Raw genomic sequence first — 23,624 nt, 5'->3', positions numbered from 1 at the left:
AGATTCATGAATGCATAAACTTTAGTCGATAAAACATGATCTTTCTGCACAGGAGTTGCAACTGTAACTAAAAAATGGATGCATTTCATTTTATTTGCAAGATGTGAATAAATATATCATAGGTAGTCTGAGCTGTTTGAAATAATGAGTGACTTGAGACCAGTAAGCACCTTCCAGAGTCTGACTTCAGTGGTCTGTGAGCTGTGCATAATAAAAACAGTGACACTTAAAACTATACTCTGTTGAAAAGGCCTTGCCTAATTGAAATTTGAGAGCCTGGGCAAAGTAGATGCACAGAACCAAGTATTTATAAAGAAACTAAATGAGCTGAAACCAAAGTTTTAATGGAAGATGAAGTGTGTTAAAATCTGATCAGCCAAATCTTCAGGCACAAAGAAGTGATCAAGGTTACTTTTACTGTGTAACTAAAAACTGAACATAAAATGTGGATTTTCTTTTTGAGGGTTTGGTTGATGGCCATTTTGAAGCAAAGGAAGAGCTTAGGAGCCCTTTGTGGAGCGTAATTATTATCGTCATTCCCCTAACACCACTGGGGAACCTTGGCTTTGAGAGCATTCCTCTGGCAGGTTGCCTCGGAGCCACAGGAACCTCTGGAGAACCTCATCATCTTAAGCAGAATAGTTAGGGCAGAGCAGACATTCCCAGCGGGACATCCTGGAGCCAGAAGTTAGGAGGGATAAGGCTGCCAGGAACCTGACGAGATCAGAAGATATGTCAGATGTGATACCTTTTTTTTTTTCTTCTTTAATTCTGCTTGCTTTCAGCAGAAATGTATGTAGATTGACTAGCAGAATTGTTTCTGCTTCAGTAAGGTGTTGATGTGTTTTGTGTTACAGAAAATTTAAATGGCATCGCTTATGTTGTAAATGACAAACTTTCTATGCTTGGAAATTTATATGAGTAAATGCTCCCTTGAGAACTTTGTTAATAATTGGTCCATTTTTAACCTTTCTCTGTTCCTGGATATTTTTGTCGTCTGACTGGTTTGATATGAGAGATCTGATTAGAACAGGCCTGCTCCAGTTCAAGCACCCTGACTGGGTCTGTGTAGATGTCTCCCATCACGTATTTGTTCAGATTCTATCCTGTTCCTGTTTTATGTGCCATGTGGACGCCTATTGTGGAGAATGCAAGAAAATGTCAAAACAGCACAACAAAATATACAATTGTCATCACAGAGAAAGAGTAGTGAGCCTAAATTCCACAGGAAGTGAGGATCCTGATTCCTACTGCTAATAATATTGATATTTTCCGGAAGCACATTAGCAGCTATGGCTTTCATTTCCTCTCCTTTCTTACTAGTGCTGTGAGACTTTCAAATAAGAAGTCAGTTCATATACAGTTGCTCTTGGGTTTTTTGTTTTGTTTTTGTTTTGGGTTGGTTTTTTTTTTCCCAGTCTCTCCAGATCAGAATTTCCAATCTTGCCTGCCATTCTAGTAATTAAGCAGTGACCCAAATCCTAATGACCTTTGAATTAGTAATGAAAGTTATGGGCTATGAAAGTATGGGGCTTTTTGCTGCTCTTAAGAGATAATATGGCCACTTAAATTATTCTCCTTTGAACATGGAACAGTATAAATTGCTATCATACTTAGCAATTGACATTTATGTTGGTCATCATTTAAAGCCAAACATGACTGCTGTACAATTGTCCAAGTAATAGGAGCCCAGAACTAGTCATCCACTTGAAAATTAAAACATTAAGTTCCAAACAGTGTTTCAATTTTTGTCTTTTGGTGTTGTTCCATTTGTTGGTTTCATTTGTTTTCCAGGATTCAACAAATTCTTAAGTATCCAGTAGTTTTGAATTGTGAATCAAGATGAACATGGTGATTATACAAATAAAATGGGATTAATTTCGTTTTAGAACTATTTCAGTGTCAATGCTACTTCAATTTCACTTAGGAAAAAAAAAAGTCAAGATGTCCAGCCTTTTCTGTAATTAGCCTCTTGCCTTTTCCTGTAAATGATTTCATTCCTAGCTAATGAAAACAGGCCAAATGTTTTATTTTTTTCCCTCTTTGCTTCCATTGCAAAGGTAAATCAAACACGACTCATCACAAAATGTAGTGGATTGAAAGAAGGAAAGAATAGGGCTGAGCGAAAGATGAGTTAGGAAGTACATTTTCAGTCCAGCACAGGGGCAGCTGCTGGAACAATTTTCAGTAAAGAGAGAGAATGTGTGGGAGGAAGATTCAAGGACCTCTGTGCATGGATGCTGGGACAGGCCATCATTCATCATCCCCGTGACAGCTGTCTTTCTCAAGACAACCCTTTCTTCCCCTCTTTTTGCATTTCTGTGTACCCCAACGTTTGTGGTGTTGGGGTTTTTTTGGTTTGGGATTTTTTTAATTCACAGGCTTCCAGGGTAGATGTACACTGGAAAGGCCTTGGAGGCAGGAGGTACAGAAATCTGACAGGAGTTACTTGATATTCATTTTCTGCCTTCCTTTCTGTTGCTCCTTCTCAACTCAAAATATTAAGGCAAAAATGATTTCATTTTCTCCTCAGTCAACTGAAACATATTCTCTTCTGTGATGCTGGCAATGAAATGTATTTTCCAAGTTTAATTAGCAGTCAAACAATAACACAAATGCTTCTGCAGAATTTTGCTAAAGGTTCTCTATCATCAGCTGAATAACAAAGGTCTTTGAGACCATGAGCTTCACTTTTTGTCATTTGTAGAGAGCATCCTTTTTTTTTTTTTTTTTTTCCCCTCCCCTGGCTTTCACAGGCAAGCTGACTGATAGCTGGTTTGTTCTCTATTTCAGGTCGTGGAGACTAATTTGGTTGCTTTTGACTGTCATTGGATCATTATAAATGAGGTAACTGTCAAGTGAACATTGTTGTGAAAAATGAATTCTGTTTCCAAGCTTACTGACAATATTCATGCTGGTCTTGACTTTGCCAACAGGAAGCAATAGTTACAACAAGGTTCAGACATGCTGGAGGAGTGGGATGTTGCTTAATAAAAGTAGAATGACAAGTTCTTGGATTTGAATGAATAAATGGAAAACAAAATAAAAAAAAAAACAAACCTTTTGAGAATCCTGAGGTTTCACAATTGACTTGAGCTGACATTTTTTAGAGGATCTTTTCAAGGTCTTTTTTCATATGTAATATTTCATAGTGGAGTGCTTGTGTTTCATTTTTATTTTAATGATTTTTCTTGATAATAAAGATTATTATAATGAATTCAAATTTTTCCCTTTCCTTTAAGAACTCCCCTAGAATTCAGTCATTGTTGCTACCCAAACCTATTAGTGGAAGACCTTTTGGTGGACTTCTGGATCAGATCATATATGAACATTCATGAAGGGAAAACAGAGACAAAATTAAATTGATGTCCTATTTTTATACTGTGAAGTATGTTCTTCCATGAATGCTTGTCAGCTAAAATATGACAAGTCAATATGTGAAGTAGCTTTGCATATAAAACATTGAACACTACTGCTGTTTTTAGATTTGACAACATTCAGTTTTTCTTTCGTTTTATGAAAAGCAGTTTAAGACCAGAATGGCTGAATTCCCTGGAGGGAAAACTCTCCCCTAACATATAGATCATGTGACTCCTGTATATTCTCAGGATAGAAGATTGCTTGCAGATATGTGCGCAAATTCCAGAGAGATCTACTCTCTGGATTTACTGTGCACTTCAGTTTTGACACTTAATTACTAGATTTTCATTTGTACAGTGTGCTAATAGTGAGGTAATTTAATCCAAAGGATTTTTTTCAAGGTTATAATAAATGTAGAATGTTGTTGCAGTGGGATTGTACTTTGGCCTATTTGTTTAAACTAGTGGATTTTTAGCCAGTTTTTCCTAGAGAAAATTATGCCTCAGAAAATGCTGTGAAAAAACTCAGATACAGCAGAAATTATTGGTTTGGGCCCTGCATTGCTCCTGACCAGTAACATGTGTGTTTTCCAGCACTGAATCACCCACTCCTTGCTGGCTGAGACCCCAGCTTTAAGCTACAGAATCTCATGGGAACAACATACTTGTTTTCTTTTTCCTGTCAGATTAAGCTAGAATTCACTTTTAGCGAGTGGTATCATAAAGCAGAGTAGATCTCTGTTCTTCATAGTTAACACTTATTATTTAAATAGAAACATTAACAGAATGTGAAGCATTCCACCATTAACCTCTGTATGAATAGATTAGACAACAATTTCTCAGGTGAAGCCTAGATACTGGCTTGCTGTTCAAGTTAGACACTGCCACTTGTTTTTCATTTCAAATGTTATTTGAATTGGATAGTTCAAAAGAAGGTGCTTGCTTTTAGCTGTGTCAGCTCCTCCACCCCCCTAAAGCAAAATAAAACCAAAGACCCATTCCTAATGTACATGCTCTTTGCTTTTTATTCAGAAATTAATGTCTCTGTGGAAAAAGAATCTGCTTTCTGAACATTGTTGTTTGCACATTGCAGCATATTAAATGACAGAGGGATCAAAGTGGTTAGCACTCTAAACTTCCTTCTCCACCCCAAAACTATTTCTCTGCAGTCCCAACACCTAGGAGAGCTGAATGATGTAAGCAAGGAAACGTACAACATCCCTTCTTAGTTTTATAGTCTTGTATGTGAAATGGGTGAAAGCCATGATTAAATTCATTCTGGCAAACTGTGCTATAATATATATTTCTCTATCTCATTCAGTCATTCCTGGTGTTGTTTTTAATGTCATCAGAGCTTAATCTGCTTCTAGACCTAAATCCATATTCCCTTTTAAGTAATTTACTTGCAAATTCTGCTTGTTTCAAAATGTTAATAATCTCAGCGTTTTGTGGACCCAAAAATCAGATTATCAATAAATAAGATTTGTAGATAATGATATGGAAAGAATCATGTTTTGCCCTATTTTTCTATATTGCTATGTTCAAATTACAACAGAGATGTAAATATTTCCTGAAATGATGAATGTTGCAAAACACTACTTACTTATAGTGACATTTTACCATTTTAGTAATAAGATCTCAATGCCTCCAGTTCGGCAGTGCAAGATCTGAAATGCAGTGATTTATGGACCTCTTACTGTGTGGTATGTAAAATACCTATCTTCACATCCAAGTCCATTGGATATGGTTGTCCGTTAGCTGTTGATGACCTCAGTACTTCCAGATGACTGTGAAACGACCGCAGAGCTCTGCCTGGTTTGTTGCTTACATAAATCTTTCGTGACATCTTTGACAACTTAGACATCTGTGTTTCTGTGCCTGTATTGGCTAAGGCACTCTCTCAACTAGGTAACTGTAACACTACTTCTCTGGCCTCCTAATTTGAAAATCTAAGATGATCTATTACAGTGAAAATGCATTGTTTTGCAAAATCTACATATGATCCAAAAAATTCCTTGCAATGAGAAAGTAGTTGGAATTGTCTGTCTTTTTCCATCACTGTGCCAAGTGTAGTAATACAAAAGGAAATAGCACCTTCAGTTTTTGATCAGGAATCTGCTTAGGGCTTCGTGAGGTAACACCTGCTATTTTAATTGCTCACTTTGAATGCTCTAATGCCTGGAAAGAGTTCTTTAATTTTTATTGTTCCATTAGATGCTGTTTTATGTAATACAGCAAATTTGCTTTAAGACTGTGTATCGTAATGGAAATGCATGAGTAGGAGGAGGGGTGTTGTTCCTATAAAATGAAAGGATTCATAATTTGCTGAAGTATAATACATCGTGTTAGTTCTTTGCAAATAATACCAATCTCTCTGATCAGTGCATTCAGCTGAGGAAACCCTCTCCAAATAAATGTTCCTATTTCTTCAGGGCCTTAAAGCAGATGGTGCCATTCTGTACTTAAAATTTGTAGGAGTTATAGATTTGCAAGTAGTCATGATAAAATATGCCTTAACAAAATATGAGGATGGATTTCTCACTCCCTTTCCTCCTCTGTCTGTGTATCTCTGCTTTCTTCATTTCCTCTTCACAATAGTAAATATAACCCCAAAAAGCTCAGGACAGTAAAATTTTATTTCTTTATGGCTCTTAAATCACAAGTGTACAATAAGCTTAGATTTTATTTAATGGAACTGAAGAAGGGGTGTTAGTATGTTTTTCATCACTTTTATGTATTTTGCTCTTTTTAAATTGAAGAAATATAATTTTAAAATTTTTAAATCCATATGTGTCTCAGTCATTTTCCTTTGTTAAAACATTCAGGGTCATCTTACTATGCCCAAGGCTGCCATCACCTCTCTATTACTATTGTTTACTCAGGGACAACCCAAAACACTTTCCACTGCCTACAGTTACTGTGTAGGAGGTGAAAATATTAATGCTACTGTAGAAAGGATTGGTTGGATTTCATGTGCAATAATGTGCAAAATTATGACCAGCTCTATTAAAATTAGAATGGAACGGGTGCACAGAAAAGCTGATTTGTGTGAGAAGAGACTGAAAGGCTTGATTAGCCTATGAAAACAAAGACTGAAAGAGGATATGTTCTCTGTTTATAAAAACATACAGAGTGTGAATAAATGCATCATTGTCAAGGGCTAGAGGACAAGGTTGGCACAATTACAAATGAGTTCAAATTGCCTGTGGATCAACTGAGGGCGGAAGTTAGTTGAAGGTTTCTAATTACGGGAGGCATCAGAGTCTGGAAAAACAACTTCTTTGAGCAGGGAAAGGGAAAAAAAAATAATAATTAAAAAAAAAAAACCACACACCACCACCAAAACCACCACTCTTTTTAAGAATAGTTCGTTGAAAAAGACCCAAAATGTTTGCCCATGACAGCACAACAGAGGACTGGAGGACCCACAAGGTTGTATTCAAAGCTTGCTTTCAGATGAACACATGTTTTTCCTAGGAGAGGGCTGGTCCTTGACTGATGCATTCAGCTTGTTCCATTGTGTTTCAGCTCAGTACAATCCACCGTGAAGCAGTGCGTAGAGCATGCCAATGTTTTAAGCTCAAGCAGCTAGATCAGGTCCTAAAACCACAGCTTAGTTCCAGGAGGTCACATAATTTTACATTTTAATATGGATAATTGATTAACAGTAGTATTAGAAATTCATTTGAACCTATACATTCTCTGATGGTGATGGCAGGTCAGGTGCAAAATGTCACCCTCTTGGGTGCAGGTCAGCGACCAAGCTGCCAGCTCTTTTTTTCAGACAGGTGAGAGCCAAGGGACAGACTGAAATTCAGGAAGGGCAGAGCACAAGTATGCTATGTCATGGGCAGTGGCAGTCCGAGGCCTCAAGAGGGCATGCGGTGGTCACCCGTTCCTGCTTTGTCCCCTGATCAGTGTTGCTGACTTTTGGAGGAGGGAGAAATGCTCTCCTCTTTGAGTGTCGTGAAGGATGTGATGAAGACATGGCATGCACTGGAAAATAGGGCATGTCCAGGATATGATAAATACTGGAATCATTACCTTGGCTCAAAGTTGTTTCCATAAGAAAAGGTATTACTGCTGTTGTTTGGCCCTTATTAGGGGAGCATGGAAGCATACGGTCTTGCTTCCCACTGGTGTCTCTGCCTGCTATGTCGAAGTGATCCTCTTCAGTTCTCTTTTCCTAATTCATATGCAAAGAGCTATTAATTTAAAATAGCTTTTCTTTCCTTATTTATTTGCCCACTCAGATGAAATGTGTATTTGATTTTATCCTTGAAACATTTGAAATAGGACAGCCTTCCCTTTATTCCAATTTCAGACCAACAAAAAGAAGGTTTAGTATTATAAATTTAACTTCTGATTTACAAATAAATAAATAAATACAGCCATATAACCTAGCCTAAATTTATACAGGTGTCAACTCAGTTCAACTTGGCCAACTTCGTGATTTTTTTTGACATTTGGTGCTTGTATAACAGTTCATCTGCCATCCTTATATCATTATACTGTATCCTCCTTTGAAGGGCAAATGAAAATTGTTTCCTCTCATACAATAGTTGCTTTATATAGTTTTCTTAAGTCAGATCCAAAATTCAAGAATAAGAGATGATACTGGAGAGTTATATAAAAGGCTCGTCACTCAGCCAATGCCAAGTATTTAAAAAAAAAAAAAATTACTAAAGTTGAATTTGGGTTTCAATGGTATTGGTTTTTGTTAACCTAAAATCCGAAGTTAGGATATAATCAGTGAAATTCACAGCATTTAAAATAATAGCTGTCATTAATTTATTGATGTATATACCTCCTTGGAAACCATAGAAAAATCTCTTTGGTGTTTGGATTCTGTTAGTAGTTCCCAGGTGATGTATAAAAATATGAGGTAATAACCTAAAGGTTAAAATGAGAACACTCTAATTAAAATGTAACCAAAAATGCTAAATACGGAAAAAATAAATACACTTCTGAGGCAGAAAAGATAAATGCTTGAGCAGTTGAAAGTCAAAATCTCTTTTAAAGTATTATTTAGCAGTTTAACTTGGCCATGCAGATAACAGTTTTTGCATTATAAGAACAAGTATAATAACTTGCTGTTACAGTTTGGGAACAGCCTATAATGAAACCAAGCAAACTTTTTTTAAATCTGAGAAAGGCTATATTTTAAAAACAAGATAAGTTTCCTGAGCTCTCCTTTCCAATTATATTGAAAGTATTCTTTATAAAATTGCATGCATTCTCCTTAAACAGCGTGTTGGGTTTTTTTTTACCTTGCAGCTAGTGAAATGATACAGACTAAATGAAAAGACGGCATCTTAAGCTGAGCGAAACCATTATCTATGGTACATTAAGGATTAATCGACCAGAAATGCAAGATATTACACTGGACATAGCTGATGCCATGTGTTATTTTTGTTTGCAGAAAAATCTATGTTTCATAAAGAATATTAATAACAGATAAATTCGTAAACTATGACAGTTTGTGAAGAAGAATAAGATACTTTTATTCTAGTCAAGAGAGTAGAAGTTAATATTTACATCTCATGTGTTTTTCTTCCAAGCTGTAAAGGAATTAAACAGATGCCAGTATGTCCAAAGAAGTTGCTTCAGAATAATTGAAGTATGTTAACTGAAGCTCCAAGAAAAAGCCAAGATTACTGGTGTAGTTCTCTTAACATGTAAGGAGCTGCTTTTTAAAAAAGCTTTGCTTCCTTTTTGCATGAAAGATTCCGTAATTTGAGTTCAACTCTATCTCCTGGTGTGTCCTAAGTTCTTGGTTATGGGTATAGATCAGGAAGCTAGAGGCAGAAAAAAGATTATGGCACTAGTTACATATATAACAGTGCAGATGAGTTGTATTGTTCAGAAAAATGAAAAGGTATAAATACACAAATGAGAATCAGAAATATTCAATGAACTGTGGCTGTATGCAGACATATGTTAAAGGCAGGCTGCTAATAGGCACTCCTTCAGGACCTCCCTTATTGTGAGGGTACCCACACACTGAAATGTCTATAAAGTTTGGGGCATCAACCTTTGAATTTAAGACAGATTATGGACAAACAGTTCAGTATGATGAAAAAGATTCTGGTTGAAAAGATGGAACAATTTGGTAGATTATTTCTCACGCTTTATAAAAGAATACAGACACAGAATTGCCTTAAAAGCTACTAGCTGACCCTATTTGAGTCGTCAGAAGAAGCACATATTTAACTATAGTTCAAGTACTTATGTAAAGGTTGGAGTCAGTTGCTGCTGCTTGTGAGCCCATGCTCGTCTCGCTCCATGTTCCCCTCGGGCCTCATTGTTCACTGGTGTAAAACACCATGTTTCCAAACTGCAGGAATTTATGCTATGTAAAGAACTGTTTTTCTGGTTTCCCTAACCTGCCTCACAGTTAATATTTTAAGATTCATATTTCACATATTGGTGGTTGTTTTTTTTTCTTTGAAGTGTGTGTCCATAGAGCTGTATGTTCAGCTCTAAGTCTTAATAGGTAGCCTATGGAGTGAAAAGTTTGTTTTAAATTAGGTCATGCTATAAACAAGCACATACACACCGAGAATGCTCTAATGTGTTTTCTTTGCCCTTTTGGTAAATGATATTTGCTAACTTGTGCATTGTTTATGTGTTCTTGATACTCTGTTTCCAGGAAATTAACACCTAAGGTCTGAATAATTGTCTGTACCTTCACAGCTCCTAAGTAATGCTACACTTAGAAATGCATCATGCTATGACTTCCTACTGATTTACACATTATCTGCCAAGGATGCTGTGAAATACTTTTAAGTAAAAGATCAAAGGTAAAAGGAGAGGGAGAAAACCCCAAATGAAACAACCAAGCCCAGTTACATTTACAAAGGTTCAGTGAGGTTTGGGCTCAGTACAATTTAAACTTTTGCAATTATTGTAAAGTTGGTATGTCAGTTGCTTTAACGAGCATGCATAGGTTCTTTCTGAGGCTGTGGCAGAGCTGAACAATAGCTGTGTAGCAACCACATCTCGGTCCTCTCAGTTTGTTTACTGTTTATAAACTGATGGTAACATTTCTGTATTTTAACTTCTATGTGTATTCTCTCCCTTGCCTTATCTTTCAGGAAATAAATGATGTGGATGTGCAGGAGCTGGTGAGAAGGTCAATTGGAAGGTTAACAATTATCCGACAGACATTTCCAGTCCCCCAAAACATAAGTCAGCGCTGTTTCCGTGGCAACCACAGAATATCTTCATCACTGTGTGATCCGAAGGACCCTTTCTCCCAAAGCATGGAGGTAGTTCATATACCAGTCTACTCCCACCTGGGAACTGTCTTTCTAGATAAGTTTAAGGTTTTTTTCCCCAGAGACTTAGTGTAATTTAAAGTTTATTTTTCATGTTCTCTCTGACATGTAGTTTAATGGCTCATGACATGAGAAGAAAATACTTGGGCAGGGGTTAATTGTGACTGATGGATGAGAACAACTCACGCATTTCACACCAGTTGAGAAAACAGTCCAAAAGAGATGTCCGGGCATTGAGATAGTTATTTTGTTGTCCAGATTTTTTGGGTTTTTTTGGTCATCTCACCAAGGATTTCCTCCTCATAGACAATGTCACCTGAGTTGCTGTGCTTTCTAAGCCCCAGATGTGTTGTCAATGAGGAAGTCTTCCTGGGGAGCACCCACATCTTCTGTTTCAAGTGTTTTGGAGTATGCTGCTAAATCTATACTTATGTTCTGAAGAGGTCTTATTTTCAGAATCATTAATTATGAATCACAGTTAAACTCTAAAAGCCTTCCTACCATGTAAAATTAGCAACAGGATCATGGTCACTATCCTCCTGACTACACATAGTTTTTCAAGAGCAAGTCCTCTCTCTCTCTTGTATATCTGGTTAGGCTTCATCATGACAAAGCTATGAAAAATCAGAAATGTGAAATTGGCTTAAGATGTTGACTTTACTTTTGGATTTTTTTTTATGGTCATTTATGAAATTGTAGAAAGATAACTGCATTGGCAGTAGTGCAGGAGGAGCATATGTGACTTAGTAGCAAAGAGCAGTCATCTTGTGATGCTGAAAGAAAGAAGTGAGATGAAACAATGGGAGAGAAATAGGGAGGTGTTGAAGAGTGTCCTTGCTTAGTATGAAAATATGTAAGGGGAAAAGAAGTGTGGCTTGTCTTGCATTGTTTCAGGTTAGTTGTAAGAGTCTTTGCCTCACTACTTGTTCACAAAGCAGCCAGTAAGCAACTATTGATGACATGAAAAACTTTGGCTGTAGCACACTATACGGAGATCCTATTAGAGCTCTTAAAATAGAGTTGTGTAAGGTCAATAGATGCATGAGATATCTCTAGAGGCTATTTTAGGAACCATGAAAATTATTTAGGTTGCACCATTCTGTTGTAGCACTTATGGACCTAAGAGGAACATCGGTAGTCTATGGATAATGCATAAAAACTGAGGGTGTGATTACATGCAGCTACTAGAGATTGCGAAGAGCACTATAGCAAGGTGGGAACCAAAAATCATGTAATGGAAGCCTCACATTTTGATTTATTTTTCTCTTCACTTTTATTTGATTTTCACTTCAGTGGTGAATGGACTCTAGTAAGATAAAAGTTCTAGAAATCAAAGTTCAATTTCTACAAAGTGGCAAGTTCCATTATATGTGTTAAATTGGACCTTATGCTTTAACCCATGTTTCTTGATCAACCTGTAGCTTGAAGAGCTGTAATATTCCTATTAAAAGCTTCCATAACATTTTGGTTCAAAGGTATGATGGAAGCTTTACTGATTTAACTGTTCTTCATAGCTGAGTTGCTTTTTTTCATGCTTCTGCTGAGGTGGCTGCACTTCATTAGTAGCTGAGTGAGACAACACCAAAAAAATGAAAGGAAGAAAAACTTACAGTTTCCCCTGTGTCTTCATATGATGCACAGACCTTCAAGTAAATGTGGGGTTTGTTCAGCGTTTCTTTGTTCTCTTCTGCAATATTGTAAATTAACTGGGGAATGGAACAGTTTATAAATTGAAATTTCTAATGCTATTTTTTATTCCTTCGAAGTGTGACTAATCAGAAAAATTTTATCTGGAAATTGTAAGGATGCATTTCTTGATTTTTTTTTTCCTTCTTTTTTTTTTTTTTGTTGTTCTTAACTATTTCCCCTGAAGTCTGTGTGAGGAAGTAATTTTTTTCAGCTGCTTTATTAAAGCACTATGAAATATTTTGGTGAAGATCTCTCATTTTATCTCTGGGATTGCCCTAGTCAAAACAACAACTTAATCTGACCACTACATACCTTTATTCTACATTCTGGAACAACAACAACAAAAAAATTACATCTGAATTTTGAATTACAGGAGGTTTTGCAGTTAGTTACTGCTTGGTAATGTGAGTCTACAGCCACTGGTCCAAGACCCTTGGAATAAATAAAGGATCAGTAATGGATACCAGGCAATATGTTAAATGTCTCAGTAAATTTACATGGGAAATTAATAAAAGTGTAAAGTATCTTCAAATTGCAACCCCACTGTGTGCATCAGGACAGTTGCTAATGAAGCATACTTCTGTTAGTGACAGGGAAGGGTGATTTTGAGAAACAGAAATTAATCGTATTGTTTTTATAATTTCATTATCAGTGATTGACAGCTGTAAATGTTAAGCTGAACCATTAGTGAAGGAATAACAGTACTTAATAATTGCTGAAATCTGTACTCCTGAGCCCTGTTAATACCTGATGAAGGTCCAGCTATATTCCTCTAGATTAGTGAGTGCATCCTTCCTCATGAACTGTCACAACAGTCTTCAGTTCCCATGATATTGGGTTATGGAAGCTACCTTGAAAGCAATGTAATTTGTTTGGGAAATGATGACTTAGCACCTGTAGCCCGTCATGTATCAGTGTTGTCTCATTAGTGACCTTATTGTCACTGCTCTCTAGAGGGTTGGCTTTTTTTTACCTTTGGCGAAGGCTTATGTAAAATAAACTTGCCTCACAGCATAGTAATAATGCCTTCTCTCCCCCTCAAACAAAAGTCTTTGTGGTGCTGACTAGTTTGGGAAAATGCAGTTTTAGCTGAAATGATTTGAATTCTTTGTAGGTTTACAATACACAGACAAATCATCCAGCTTATTTTAAAAACACTTGATGAATCTGAACCCAGATCCTCAACCCATGCTTTTAATCCTGTCATGCCTGGCCAGTGCATCTGTGGAAAGTAAATTAGTTCCTGGGTGAATACTGCAATGGAAATTTTCACAGCCACTGGACTCATGTGAGAAGCTCGAATAAGAACACAGAAACATCTTCCAGAAAGTTGGAGTGAAAGATCATTGTGATTTAAAGAAAAAAGAAAACAAGGATCACAAGTTCTGTGCATTTGTGGTACTAACAATGTAGAGTTGTAAAGGCAATGGAGGATCCGGGAATTTATGAGGAAGCAAAGAAGCTGACTGTTAGATGTCCTTCAATAAAATTTGGATAAAATGTGATATTTTCAAGGAGGCAGAACAGGGACATTCTTCACAGAGTTGGAATACTTTCCTATTCTAATCTTTCTCCTCCTTTCAAGGTTTTGAGCAGACCATATGTATGGGGCATCTCTTACACAGAGCAGTCAGCATGCTCCACAAATCTGGGAAATGTCTTGTTTGTGACTGATGGAGCAAAAATACTAGCAACCTTGCCTCAGTTAGCAAATTGTTGATGATGAATTTGTTTGCAGGCAGGGAGAATGCTCTTACAGCCCCCTTCATAGTGCAGCTGAGAAAAATAAGTTTCCATCAATAATTTCAGGATCCATGGCTTCAAATGACCAATAGGTTATCTAAAAACAATATTCCCAAAGGTCCTTCTCATTTCTGAACATAATTTCTCTTCCCAAGAAGGTCTGTTTAGGAGACCTGATGTTTCTCTTTATGATACTGTTAGTAATTTCAATGTTCCTTCCAGCTGAGGAGAGAATGATTGAAATAAAGCTATGTTGTAAATTACTAGTTTCAGAAATATTCATGAATTCTGAGCTTCTGTTCTTTTACATTGAATCGTTATCTTTCACACCTGAATTTGTACTGTGTGCATTTAAAAGTACATATATAGAAATAGTAAATAGTAAGTGGAATTGACACACAAGTAATTTCTTAGGTTCTCCTTGATGCCAAACTGGAACTTCCTTGCACTGTATGTGTGCAAATATGCTCACAGTGAAACATACATACATTTATTCAATAAGAGTTTTGTACGGCAGGAAATTAGCAACCACTGCCAAATACTCTGACAGAAAACACTATAAATTACAGAACTGACATGCAACTGCACACTGAGAAAGATTTCATCGGATCATATTTCATTCCAGAAATTGCCTCAATCAGAATTGACTGCAAATATTAGGAACAAACACTATGCTTCATTTATTTCAAATTTTCAAGAGTTTCTGGTTTTCAAAAGAACAAAACAATCTTGAACAGAATTTGATGGTGTCCAAATATATAGTGTCTGCAAAACTGATAGTTGCAAGCACCTGATTAAACATAAAAGAAAGCCTGTTTACCTTCATGAGTAGAGTTTTAAATCCTGCAAGTGGAGCTGTGACAGTGATCGGGCTGCCTTTACTTCACATCTGTTTAGTCTGTTGCTGCAAATAACTTGTAGCGTGACAGCCTCTAGCTGCAGTTTCTACCAGAGCCAAAGATATGACTTTTTCACTCTTACAGATTCTTGTTAATACCAAGTAAGTAATTTAATTACCAGTAGATTATGGGTGAGGCAAAACAAATGATAAATTCTGGCTACTGGCAGGAGGCCACAGATAATAATGCTAATACTCCCATTTTAATGCTTTTGCAGATTTCAAACCTGTATATATATGATACTGTCCTCCTGTTGGCGAACGCCTTTCATAAAAAGCTGGAGGACAGGAAGTGGCACAGCATGGCCAGCCTCACCTGCATCAGGAAGAACTCTAAGCCCTGGCAAGGAGGACGATCCATGTTGGAAACCATTAAGAAGGTACCTTTTCCCTGTACTTCTCTCTGATTTCTAGAATACTTGCACTAGGCAGTATTTCCTTGTGAGATGTGTGTTATTCTTGCTACTACCAGAAGTGTCTTTTCAAAGCAATAGCTTTGATATATTTAGAGTTTCTGAATGAAAATAGACTTCAGTAGTTTTTGTTTCTTTTCCATGTCATAATAAACATATTTGAAATGAAGTCAGTGAGTTAGTTTACAAAAACTACCAAACTAGTAGAATTTTCAAGTATGAAAATTTCATCCTGTTGAAAAAGTTCCATGGGTTAGGAGGTAAAGCAGATAAATTTAATATTTTATTTGTAAAAGAAAAAAGTTTGCAGAATTACGCTTGGGTAATTTTCTATGGAACTTGCTGTTGCATTGCTATTGACATTAATATAGTAAAATAATGGAAATGAAAGTGAGGAAAACACTGACTCAGATAGTTTATATCCTGCCATTGCAGAACTGTTGCCTGTAACAGTCTCTACAGTGCTTTATCCAATGTTAAGCTCTCGCTACTTATTTGTGATTATTATTTCACACCTTAATCATTCACGTCCAAGATGCTTTTCCTGTTCTTCAGTCTTTGAAGATAAGTTTCTTAGTTACTTCTTTTCTTCATGATGTTTACAGCCTCCACATACTTAGAGAAAATTATCATAGTCTTCTGGGTCAGGATTTAGTCAAAATAAGCATAGGTTGGTAGTTTACCCTCTTCTGTAAATTATTTGGTTCAGTCTCCCTATATTATTGATGTCTTTCATAAAACTGCCTTCTCATTTGTCTGCATGTACTTCCTGGTAATGCATACTTACATTTAAAGTTCTGGCAGTGTCTGCATTGTAAATAAATAAATTTAAAAAAAACTTAAAAAAAAAAGGTTTTTTATTTATGGCTTTCATTAAAAGCACATTAAAATAATTTAAAATATAATGTTGGTTTAGGAAGTTGTTGTTCTGCATTAGGTCTTTAACTACACCAGAAATTATGATGATAAAGGTAAAGTGTAAGGCTCCTTTGAGCACTTCTTATTTTTCCCCAGTCCGGAGTCAATCTGCCTTAGCTCCAAATAACAGTTCAAGGCTTTCTTTGGTGGCTGTCTCCAATTTCCATTCTAATAGTTAGAAGGTATGAGACTGCAAGGATAATCCCAGACACATTTCTTATTCTGGGGGCAGGATATGGCTTTAACGGACTCTAAACTGCATTGCTCTTAACCTATCAGAGCAATTTGGAATTCACATTTGGCAGTTCCATGTATCTTAAACTATGTTTCAGGCGAGGCTGGCTCTGGAACTTTTCTTATCAATTTGCATTTTGGAAATATTATTGCACAATTTTGCATTAATAAACTAAAAGCTCTTTCTACTTACTCAAATCCGAATAGGGTGTCTGAGCTGGAAAAGTCAAACTACCCACTTCCTCTTTAGAATTAGAATTTACTTTCTGAGCTGGAGTTTCAGGCAAAGTCTGGTAGCCCTACTAGCATCTCTAAATTCAGACATATTCCAGCATGGAAAGAGCTGCTGACTGTTTAGCATTACGATTATTTGTTTGCTTGTGGTGTTTGTGGATGTGAGTCTGATCCTACATAAACATCATTTATGCTGTTTCTTACCACCATCTCATCTCTTTGCACCTCAAATGGAGTTTATTCCATTCTTTGCCACGTCATCCTAGCTATCCAGTTTGTCTTCTTCCAAGTATCACCTTCTAAAGTGATATGATTAATAGAACAAACTCCTTCTGTGACCTTTCACAGATGATCTCCACTGTGTTGAAGGTCAATTTATGTAGCTCTTAACCCTGAAACATGAAGAGACATGACCAGGAGAAATATGAAGGCATTCAAGAAGATGGGGAGCAAGTGGAAATTCCAGGGGTTGTGGTTAGCTTGCTAGAAAATGAATCAAATGCCAAGGAAATTCCTGACATATGCAGGTCACAAGGCTTGTGTCCTGTTGCTTTTGGGTTTCTCTGCTATTTGAATTAGATGCTTCTGATAAGCTATTTTGTTGTTGTAAATTAAGTAATCCAAATAGTCCTTATACTGCATTGTGCTGACAGAGATGAAATTCTAAGTAACGTGCTAAAACTGAAAGACAAGATTTAATCCAAATTAAATCTTAGAAAAGGCTAGAAACTGACATAGCTGTTCTGGCAGTAGCAAAGCAGAGGTGATGTTGCCATCTACTGCTGTGTACAACTGATCTCTTGCTGCTAAAAAAGCAGGAAAAACTAGTTCCAGAGGAAGCTTTCCTAGAAGAAAATCTATCTTCTAGAATCAGAGATCCAGAAACAGGAATGTCTGGATGTTTTATCTGCAGAGGGAGTCTCTAATTTCTCAAGGGGAAAATAAGAGATGGGAAATCTCTATAAGCTGCACACTGAAGAAAGTCAGAGAAAGGGATGATGCTGATGTTCTACCTGCAGTGGCTCTTGTTAATAATAGGAAAATTCTGGCAGTAAACAAACTATGAACTAATAGGAAAGAGTAGGGAATGAGGGGGAATTAACTTCAAATATTTATTGAAATGGCAGTATAGCTGTCTGAATCATTCCTTATTGTCTTTTGTTACTTTTCACTGTTGACTATTTTATTCCTGTGTCTCTATTTCTACTAACAGCTGCAAAAGCTGGGTTTTCTGTGTGGATTCAGCTGATTGGACAAAGCCTAAAAAGAAAAAAAAAGTTTTAAGCCCACTACAATTATTAATGTCTAAAAAGTCTTTCTACCCATTCTGGAATTGAATAGTTAAATTCATCAAGAAATATAATTCTAATTAATTTGGCCAGCTCTAGCAATTAGTTCTAAATTCACTTCTGTAATAGGAACTGTCCCCAAGCACATGCTCACTTGTTTATTTCTCAGTAAAGCTATTTCATAGTGAGAGAAATAAGTATTACTAGAAAATAATTCTACTGTTTGAAAAATTAATCTTCCCAAATAGTCTAAGAATAAATGTAAGTAAGATTATGTGGTGGATCAACTCAGAAAAATGACATCAAGTTACTGCATATATCTTCTTTCACACTTACTTGATCTCTTCCCAGTCACATTTGTTTAGTTCACTGACAAACAGCAAATTTTTAGTGCTAGCAGCAACATAGGGCCTATTCCTTTGTGGAAAATGAGCTGTACCTTGTGCTGTTTTTGGAATCATGGGTGGAATTGTCAACTAGTTCTGGTCTCAGAAATGTCAGTGATGTTCATTGTTGGTGTGTAAAAAATGCCAAATTGTTTTCCAGGTGATAGCTTAGGCTGTCTGGTAGCAGTTAAAAATGATGTGTTGAGCTGAAAGCTCAACAATATTTACAATATCAGGTCTTTTTAAGAATAAAATCTGAAACATTTATTTAATGTTTATAGCATTTCTTTATTTACTGTCTGAAACCAGAGATTTTTTCCTTACTGGCAAAATGGCTAGTCTCTTCACATAATCACATTGGGGGGGGGCAAGAGAGCATGAACAGAACCTGTAAGAAGCAAGTACAATATTTTATAACTGATGATTGGCAAGCTGACACTGCCATGTAAGGTCCTGACTGCTGGGTAAATAGTGCTTTCTTCAGGGACTTACAGTATAGTAGTGCCTAAGCATATATAAACTGTAGTTTATCTTGCCAGTCTAGACAGGACCCAAGTAGGTTTTGACTATATTGCCAAGCTTTACAACAGCTCTGCAAAGCCCAGAGCAGTGATCAGAAATGTAAGTAAAACATTTTTGTCCTAACAACTGACATTACACTCTTCAGTTTTAAATATGTTAGGAAATTGCATGGCTGCTGCTCAGACTTAGAGGAATTTGAGAGTAGATAATAAATCCGTCTTCATTTTTCTGCAAATAGCGTTGTTTCTTTAAGTGGAATGAAAAGTTTCTTTGACTCTTATCCGTTATCGTAATGAATTTTCAAATAACATGGAAAAATCTAATAAGGATGTTACTGGATCAGTAGCTGTCATACAGATGGCCATTTCCTCTGTGATCCCTTTCCACTGTGCTTTAGCAGAGGGATAAAAATCATGTCATAAATCAAGTTAGTGTTTTAGACGTATCCATGCTGTGAAAGACAATGCAGAAAAATTGGAGCAGTCTCCTAAAACTCTTCCTGGGCAATACGCTGTCCCACTCCATCAGCTGTAAGAAATAGAATAGGCTTGTGTAAGCCTTGTAAAAAGGTGGTGTGAAACGGTGAGGACTAGAGCAAGAACAGCATTGCCTTGCCTGCAGATCCAGCAGGGTGTGTCACAAGCAGGGAGAGAGGAAGGCATCAGGACCTCCACACAGCTTCCTATCAGATTTAGTGGTGTTGTTGGTATTATATGGGCGATTCTTAATTCTTTTGCCTTTCTGCCTCTGCCCTTTCCGAACCAGGACCACTCCCACTTAATCTGAACTCTTATTACACTGTTTGTAGATGTATGCATTCTAGGAAAGAAAGCTCTAATCAAAAACACTCTCACATGAAAGATTTTCAAAGAATTATAAAATTGCAAAAATAAATTAATGAAAAATTTATGTTTACCACTGGATTTAAAACAAACAAAAATAACCAACAGGCTTGCTATTTGTATGTTGCCCCAACAGTTGCAGCCATTTAAATATCAAGGTAAATAAATTTACACAATGGTTTTGGATAGAGATTCAATTCGGAAATATGGTAGGTAAGTTTCTCAACATATACTGTATGTTAGGGGCCATGTATTTCCAAAGAATCCTGCATTTTCTTACAAAGTGGATTTCATCACTTCAGATGTAACTGAGGTGAAATACTTCTTTTTTTTTTTTAGCATATTTGCTCAAATATGGATAAAAATTACAAAAAAAATTCTTTTAAGTTGACTAAAATTTTACATTGTTGTCTCAAGTCTCAAAAAGTCATTTATGTTTTAGACATGATTCTAACTTCATGCCCCATAAATCATTTGGAACACTCTCAGTCTGGAAAATAAAGTCACTTTAATTTTCTATACTGAAAGTTCCTGATGCTAAACTGCTTTGTCAGAGAATAAGAAGGAAGGAAAGCATTTTCTGCTGTACAAAGCATCTGTGTTAACAAATTTTAATTATTTGTTGACTATTTCCTTTCTTTTATAATTTTGTTCCAGAGGTTTTCATTCCTCTTTCCAGACCTTGCTTGTGCCTCACTTGAAATCATGGTGCAGTTCATGTGGTCCATAACAGCATAATTAATTTTCATACTTCATCTGCCTCAGACCCACAGGTTTGGTTCAAATTGCAGGGGGAAAAAGCTTTAGAAAGTAATATAGGAAATACAAAGTATAATGTAATAAAAGCAGTATCTGGTAAAGGGTCAGAGTGGTGCAGGACTAGGAACAGGTGTATATTGTCAGGGAGGGTAGGTCAGCTAGAAGGAGGCTTCTAGGGGTCAGACGGGGATCCCAAGCCTTGCAAATCTGTGCTGCTTTGCACATATTTCTACAACCCATGTACCATGAAATTCTGGCTTAAATAATCAAAAATACAGATGAGACCGTATTAGGAAAAAATGTATGTGGCTCAGGTTTTTATTTATTGTTCATGAATAGGATATAGTCAAATTTAGTTAACAGAAAAAGTTTAAATTTATGAAACTCAGTTATTTTCAGGTAAACACAGGCTCACCCTGTTTTTACTCTGAACTAACCAGAGGTGTGCTAACCCCAATCTAAAAGGCATGAAGGTGTGATTATTACAGGATTCTGCTCAAGCTAAATAGTAACCTCAGTGTCATGCTAACCATAGATATATGCATCAAAATTACCTGGTTGTCTCTCACTGAGGGGAAAAATGACCTGGAGTCTTCCTGCAAAAGTCTGTGCAGATATACCCTTAATCAGGATGTTTGTTTTCCTTTCATTTTTAATTTTCTGTTTTATATTTATTGTGGTATCTCATCCAAACAGTAAATACGATAAAAAAATCTTAAAAAAAAATATATACACCCAAAATGTTCTTTTGTTTTTAACTAAAAGTGACACTTCATTAAATATGTATGTATTATTCCCTGACAATATTAGACTAGTAAATTTTAAAGTTATCTCGACGATTAACTAACTTATTTTTATTATAATCATATTAATGTTTTATAAAGGAATGAACATGTTTTGTTAGTTCATACTAATCTGCAATGGAGATGAATTATACTCCTACCTGGATTTTCTCCAAACCAAAAATGTGAGAACAGAGCTTTTAAAATCATGATTCAGCAAGACTTCTCTGCTTAGCTAGGTCGTTTATTTTACAGGAGTTTATTTTCCATTTATTTCCACTCAAATAATAAAGCTTAACTGAAAGAACAATCACAACCTGAAAACTCTTGCCTTGTGTTCTGAAGAAAAGCTGTGCTTACACCAGAGGCAGATTTTTTTGTCAGGCATACTTCAAATATTATTCAAGTTTTTTGGAGGAAGTAGGTTAAGCATCTAATATTTGCTGACTCTGAAGAAATTTTTTAAGGCTAGAGTTTTTCATTGTAGGTATTTCATGTGGCTCTGTTGATTTTACAGTTCAGGTCACCACAGTTCTTAGACAAAGATGAAATGTGTGTCATGTTGAATTAACCCTGGAATATATTTTGAGTATTTCTGTGGCATGTATAGCCCTTTCAACTCTGATTCTTTATAGTAAATATTCACTGCTTCACCTTTAGTATTTTAATCCCTTCTGACTAAAATATAAAAAATTAAAAGCAACATTGAAATAAGCTGTAGTCTTTCTCATCTTATGCATTCTTAGTAGTAGAGAAGAGTTGTGGAGGAAAACAGAAAAATCACTTTATTCAGGGGGATAAGCCCCTCTTCATGTATGCAGATCCCTTATGTTGCGCTCAAAAAACACTTAACTTGAGCCAAAATTCAACCTGATCTTATGTGGAAATTTCATTTGGGTGAGAAACATTTGGGAGGAGGAGGGGGAAGGAAAAAAAAAAAAAAAGCGCCACACCACAACTTAATTCTTTATATATTTGTCTTTAGGTTTGCTTCCACTAAAATTAGTCACAGAGGTTGTTTGGGGTGGTTTTGGGGGTGTTTTGTTTGTTTGTTTTTGTTTGGCTGGGTTTTGTTTGTTTAGGTTTTTTATGGGTCTAGAGTGTCTATACATGTATGCTGATAGGTCTAAGAACAAAAATTGGAGTGCAAATGCAACACAAGCAATAGTCTTAATGTACCTGCTTAGCATTGCTGAAGCTGATTCTTCTGTGAAGTGCTTAAATGATTCAGGCACAATTTTCGTTTCAGAATTTTTTGGGAAATGTGATCTTTGGAAAACTGTCCTTATTCTGGTAGTTGTATATGTGTTCCTCATAGTTAGTCCACAAATCCATTGGAGAAATAAAAGTTTATTATAATTGGCCACTTCTGAGTTTTCACTCCATTCTCCTTTTTTTCCGATAGGGTGGAGTGAATGGCTTGACTGGAGAACTGGAATTTGCAGAAAATGGGGGGAATCCAAATGTGCATTTTGAAATTTTGGGGACAAATTATGGAGAAGATCTTGGCAGAGGCATCCGCAAGGTGAGGCTACATATATTGAAACATGGCTATTTTTACCAATTTTTAAATAAACCTTTCTTGTGTTCCACGTTAATAGGAAAGTGTTTGACGTCAGATAACATGATCTTGTGTTTCGTTAAGAGGAGTAAGAAAGGAGAGACAAGTCTTGACCTTGTAGTTATGCATCTACTTTTTGAAAAGAAGTTTTGCAGTAGGTCATGTTGATCCAAGGTGGTGTTTGTAATAAAAAATGTGTTAAGCTGCCAGTCAACTGTCCCGAAAGACCAGTGAATGCTGTTTTTTTGGTTTGGGTTTTTTTGGTGGTGTTTGTTTGTGTGTGTGTGTGTTGGGTTTGGTTTGGCTTGGGTTTTCTGTTTGTTTGGTTGGTTTTTTTAACCATTGCAATCCATTTCCAAAATACCAATTTTTACATTGAATTATCTTGATAGCACCCAGATTGATGATAGTTATGGTCAAAGTGTGATGCTCAAACTGTTATGCGGTTAATTTCATAGGTACAGAAAGTGAAAATCTGTTGTAACATGGATGAAATTTCCGTAATCTCTTGTCTTCGTGAAAGTAGTACACAATGTTTTAGTAGAAATTAACTTTTACAGAACATGTGTAATGGTATGTATTGGGCTGCCAGCCACCATCCAAATACTTGGACTTAAATTGTTTGAGGAAATGGCATACGTCTCCAGGAAAATTAATTTTTTCTTGGTATCTCAATTTTGCTAGTTTGTAAAACTAAAATTAAGTCTTGTGTAAG

The 23,624-nt window shown here is 36.3% G+C and overlaps 1 protein-coding gene across 1 annotated transcript in view; it reads left to right on the top strand.

The window, feature by feature from the left end:
* LOC104510444 (glutamate receptor ionotropic, delta-2-like) overlaps positions 1-22,873 on the top strand; it is a gene marked incomplete at both ends in the record, with an annotated part of 69,188 nt that extends 46,315 nt beyond the window's left edge. The window contains 3 exons of the mRNA XM_010152694.1: positions 10,457-10,630; positions 15,188-15,349; positions 22,754-22,873. Of these exons, the coding sequence (XP_010150996.1) occupies positions 10,457-10,630; positions 15,188-15,349; positions 22,754-22,873 (456 nt within the window). The remainder of the gene's footprint in view (positions 1-10,456; positions 10,631-15,187; positions 15,350-22,753) is intronic.
* Between the last annotated feature and the right edge of the window lie 751 nt (positions 22,874-23,624).

The sequence above is a fragment of the Eurypyga helias genome, unplaced genomic scaffold (genome assembly GCF_000690775.1).
Source record: "Eurypyga helias isolate BGI_N326 unplaced genomic scaffold, ASM69077v1 scaffold12585, whole genome shotgun sequence".
Classification (NCBI taxonomy): Eukaryota; Metazoa; Chordata; class Aves; order Eurypygiformes; family Eurypygidae; genus Eurypyga; species Eurypyga helias.
Note: the sequence above shows the minus strand (reverse complement) of the source record. Positions and strands in the feature narration are given on the sequence as shown.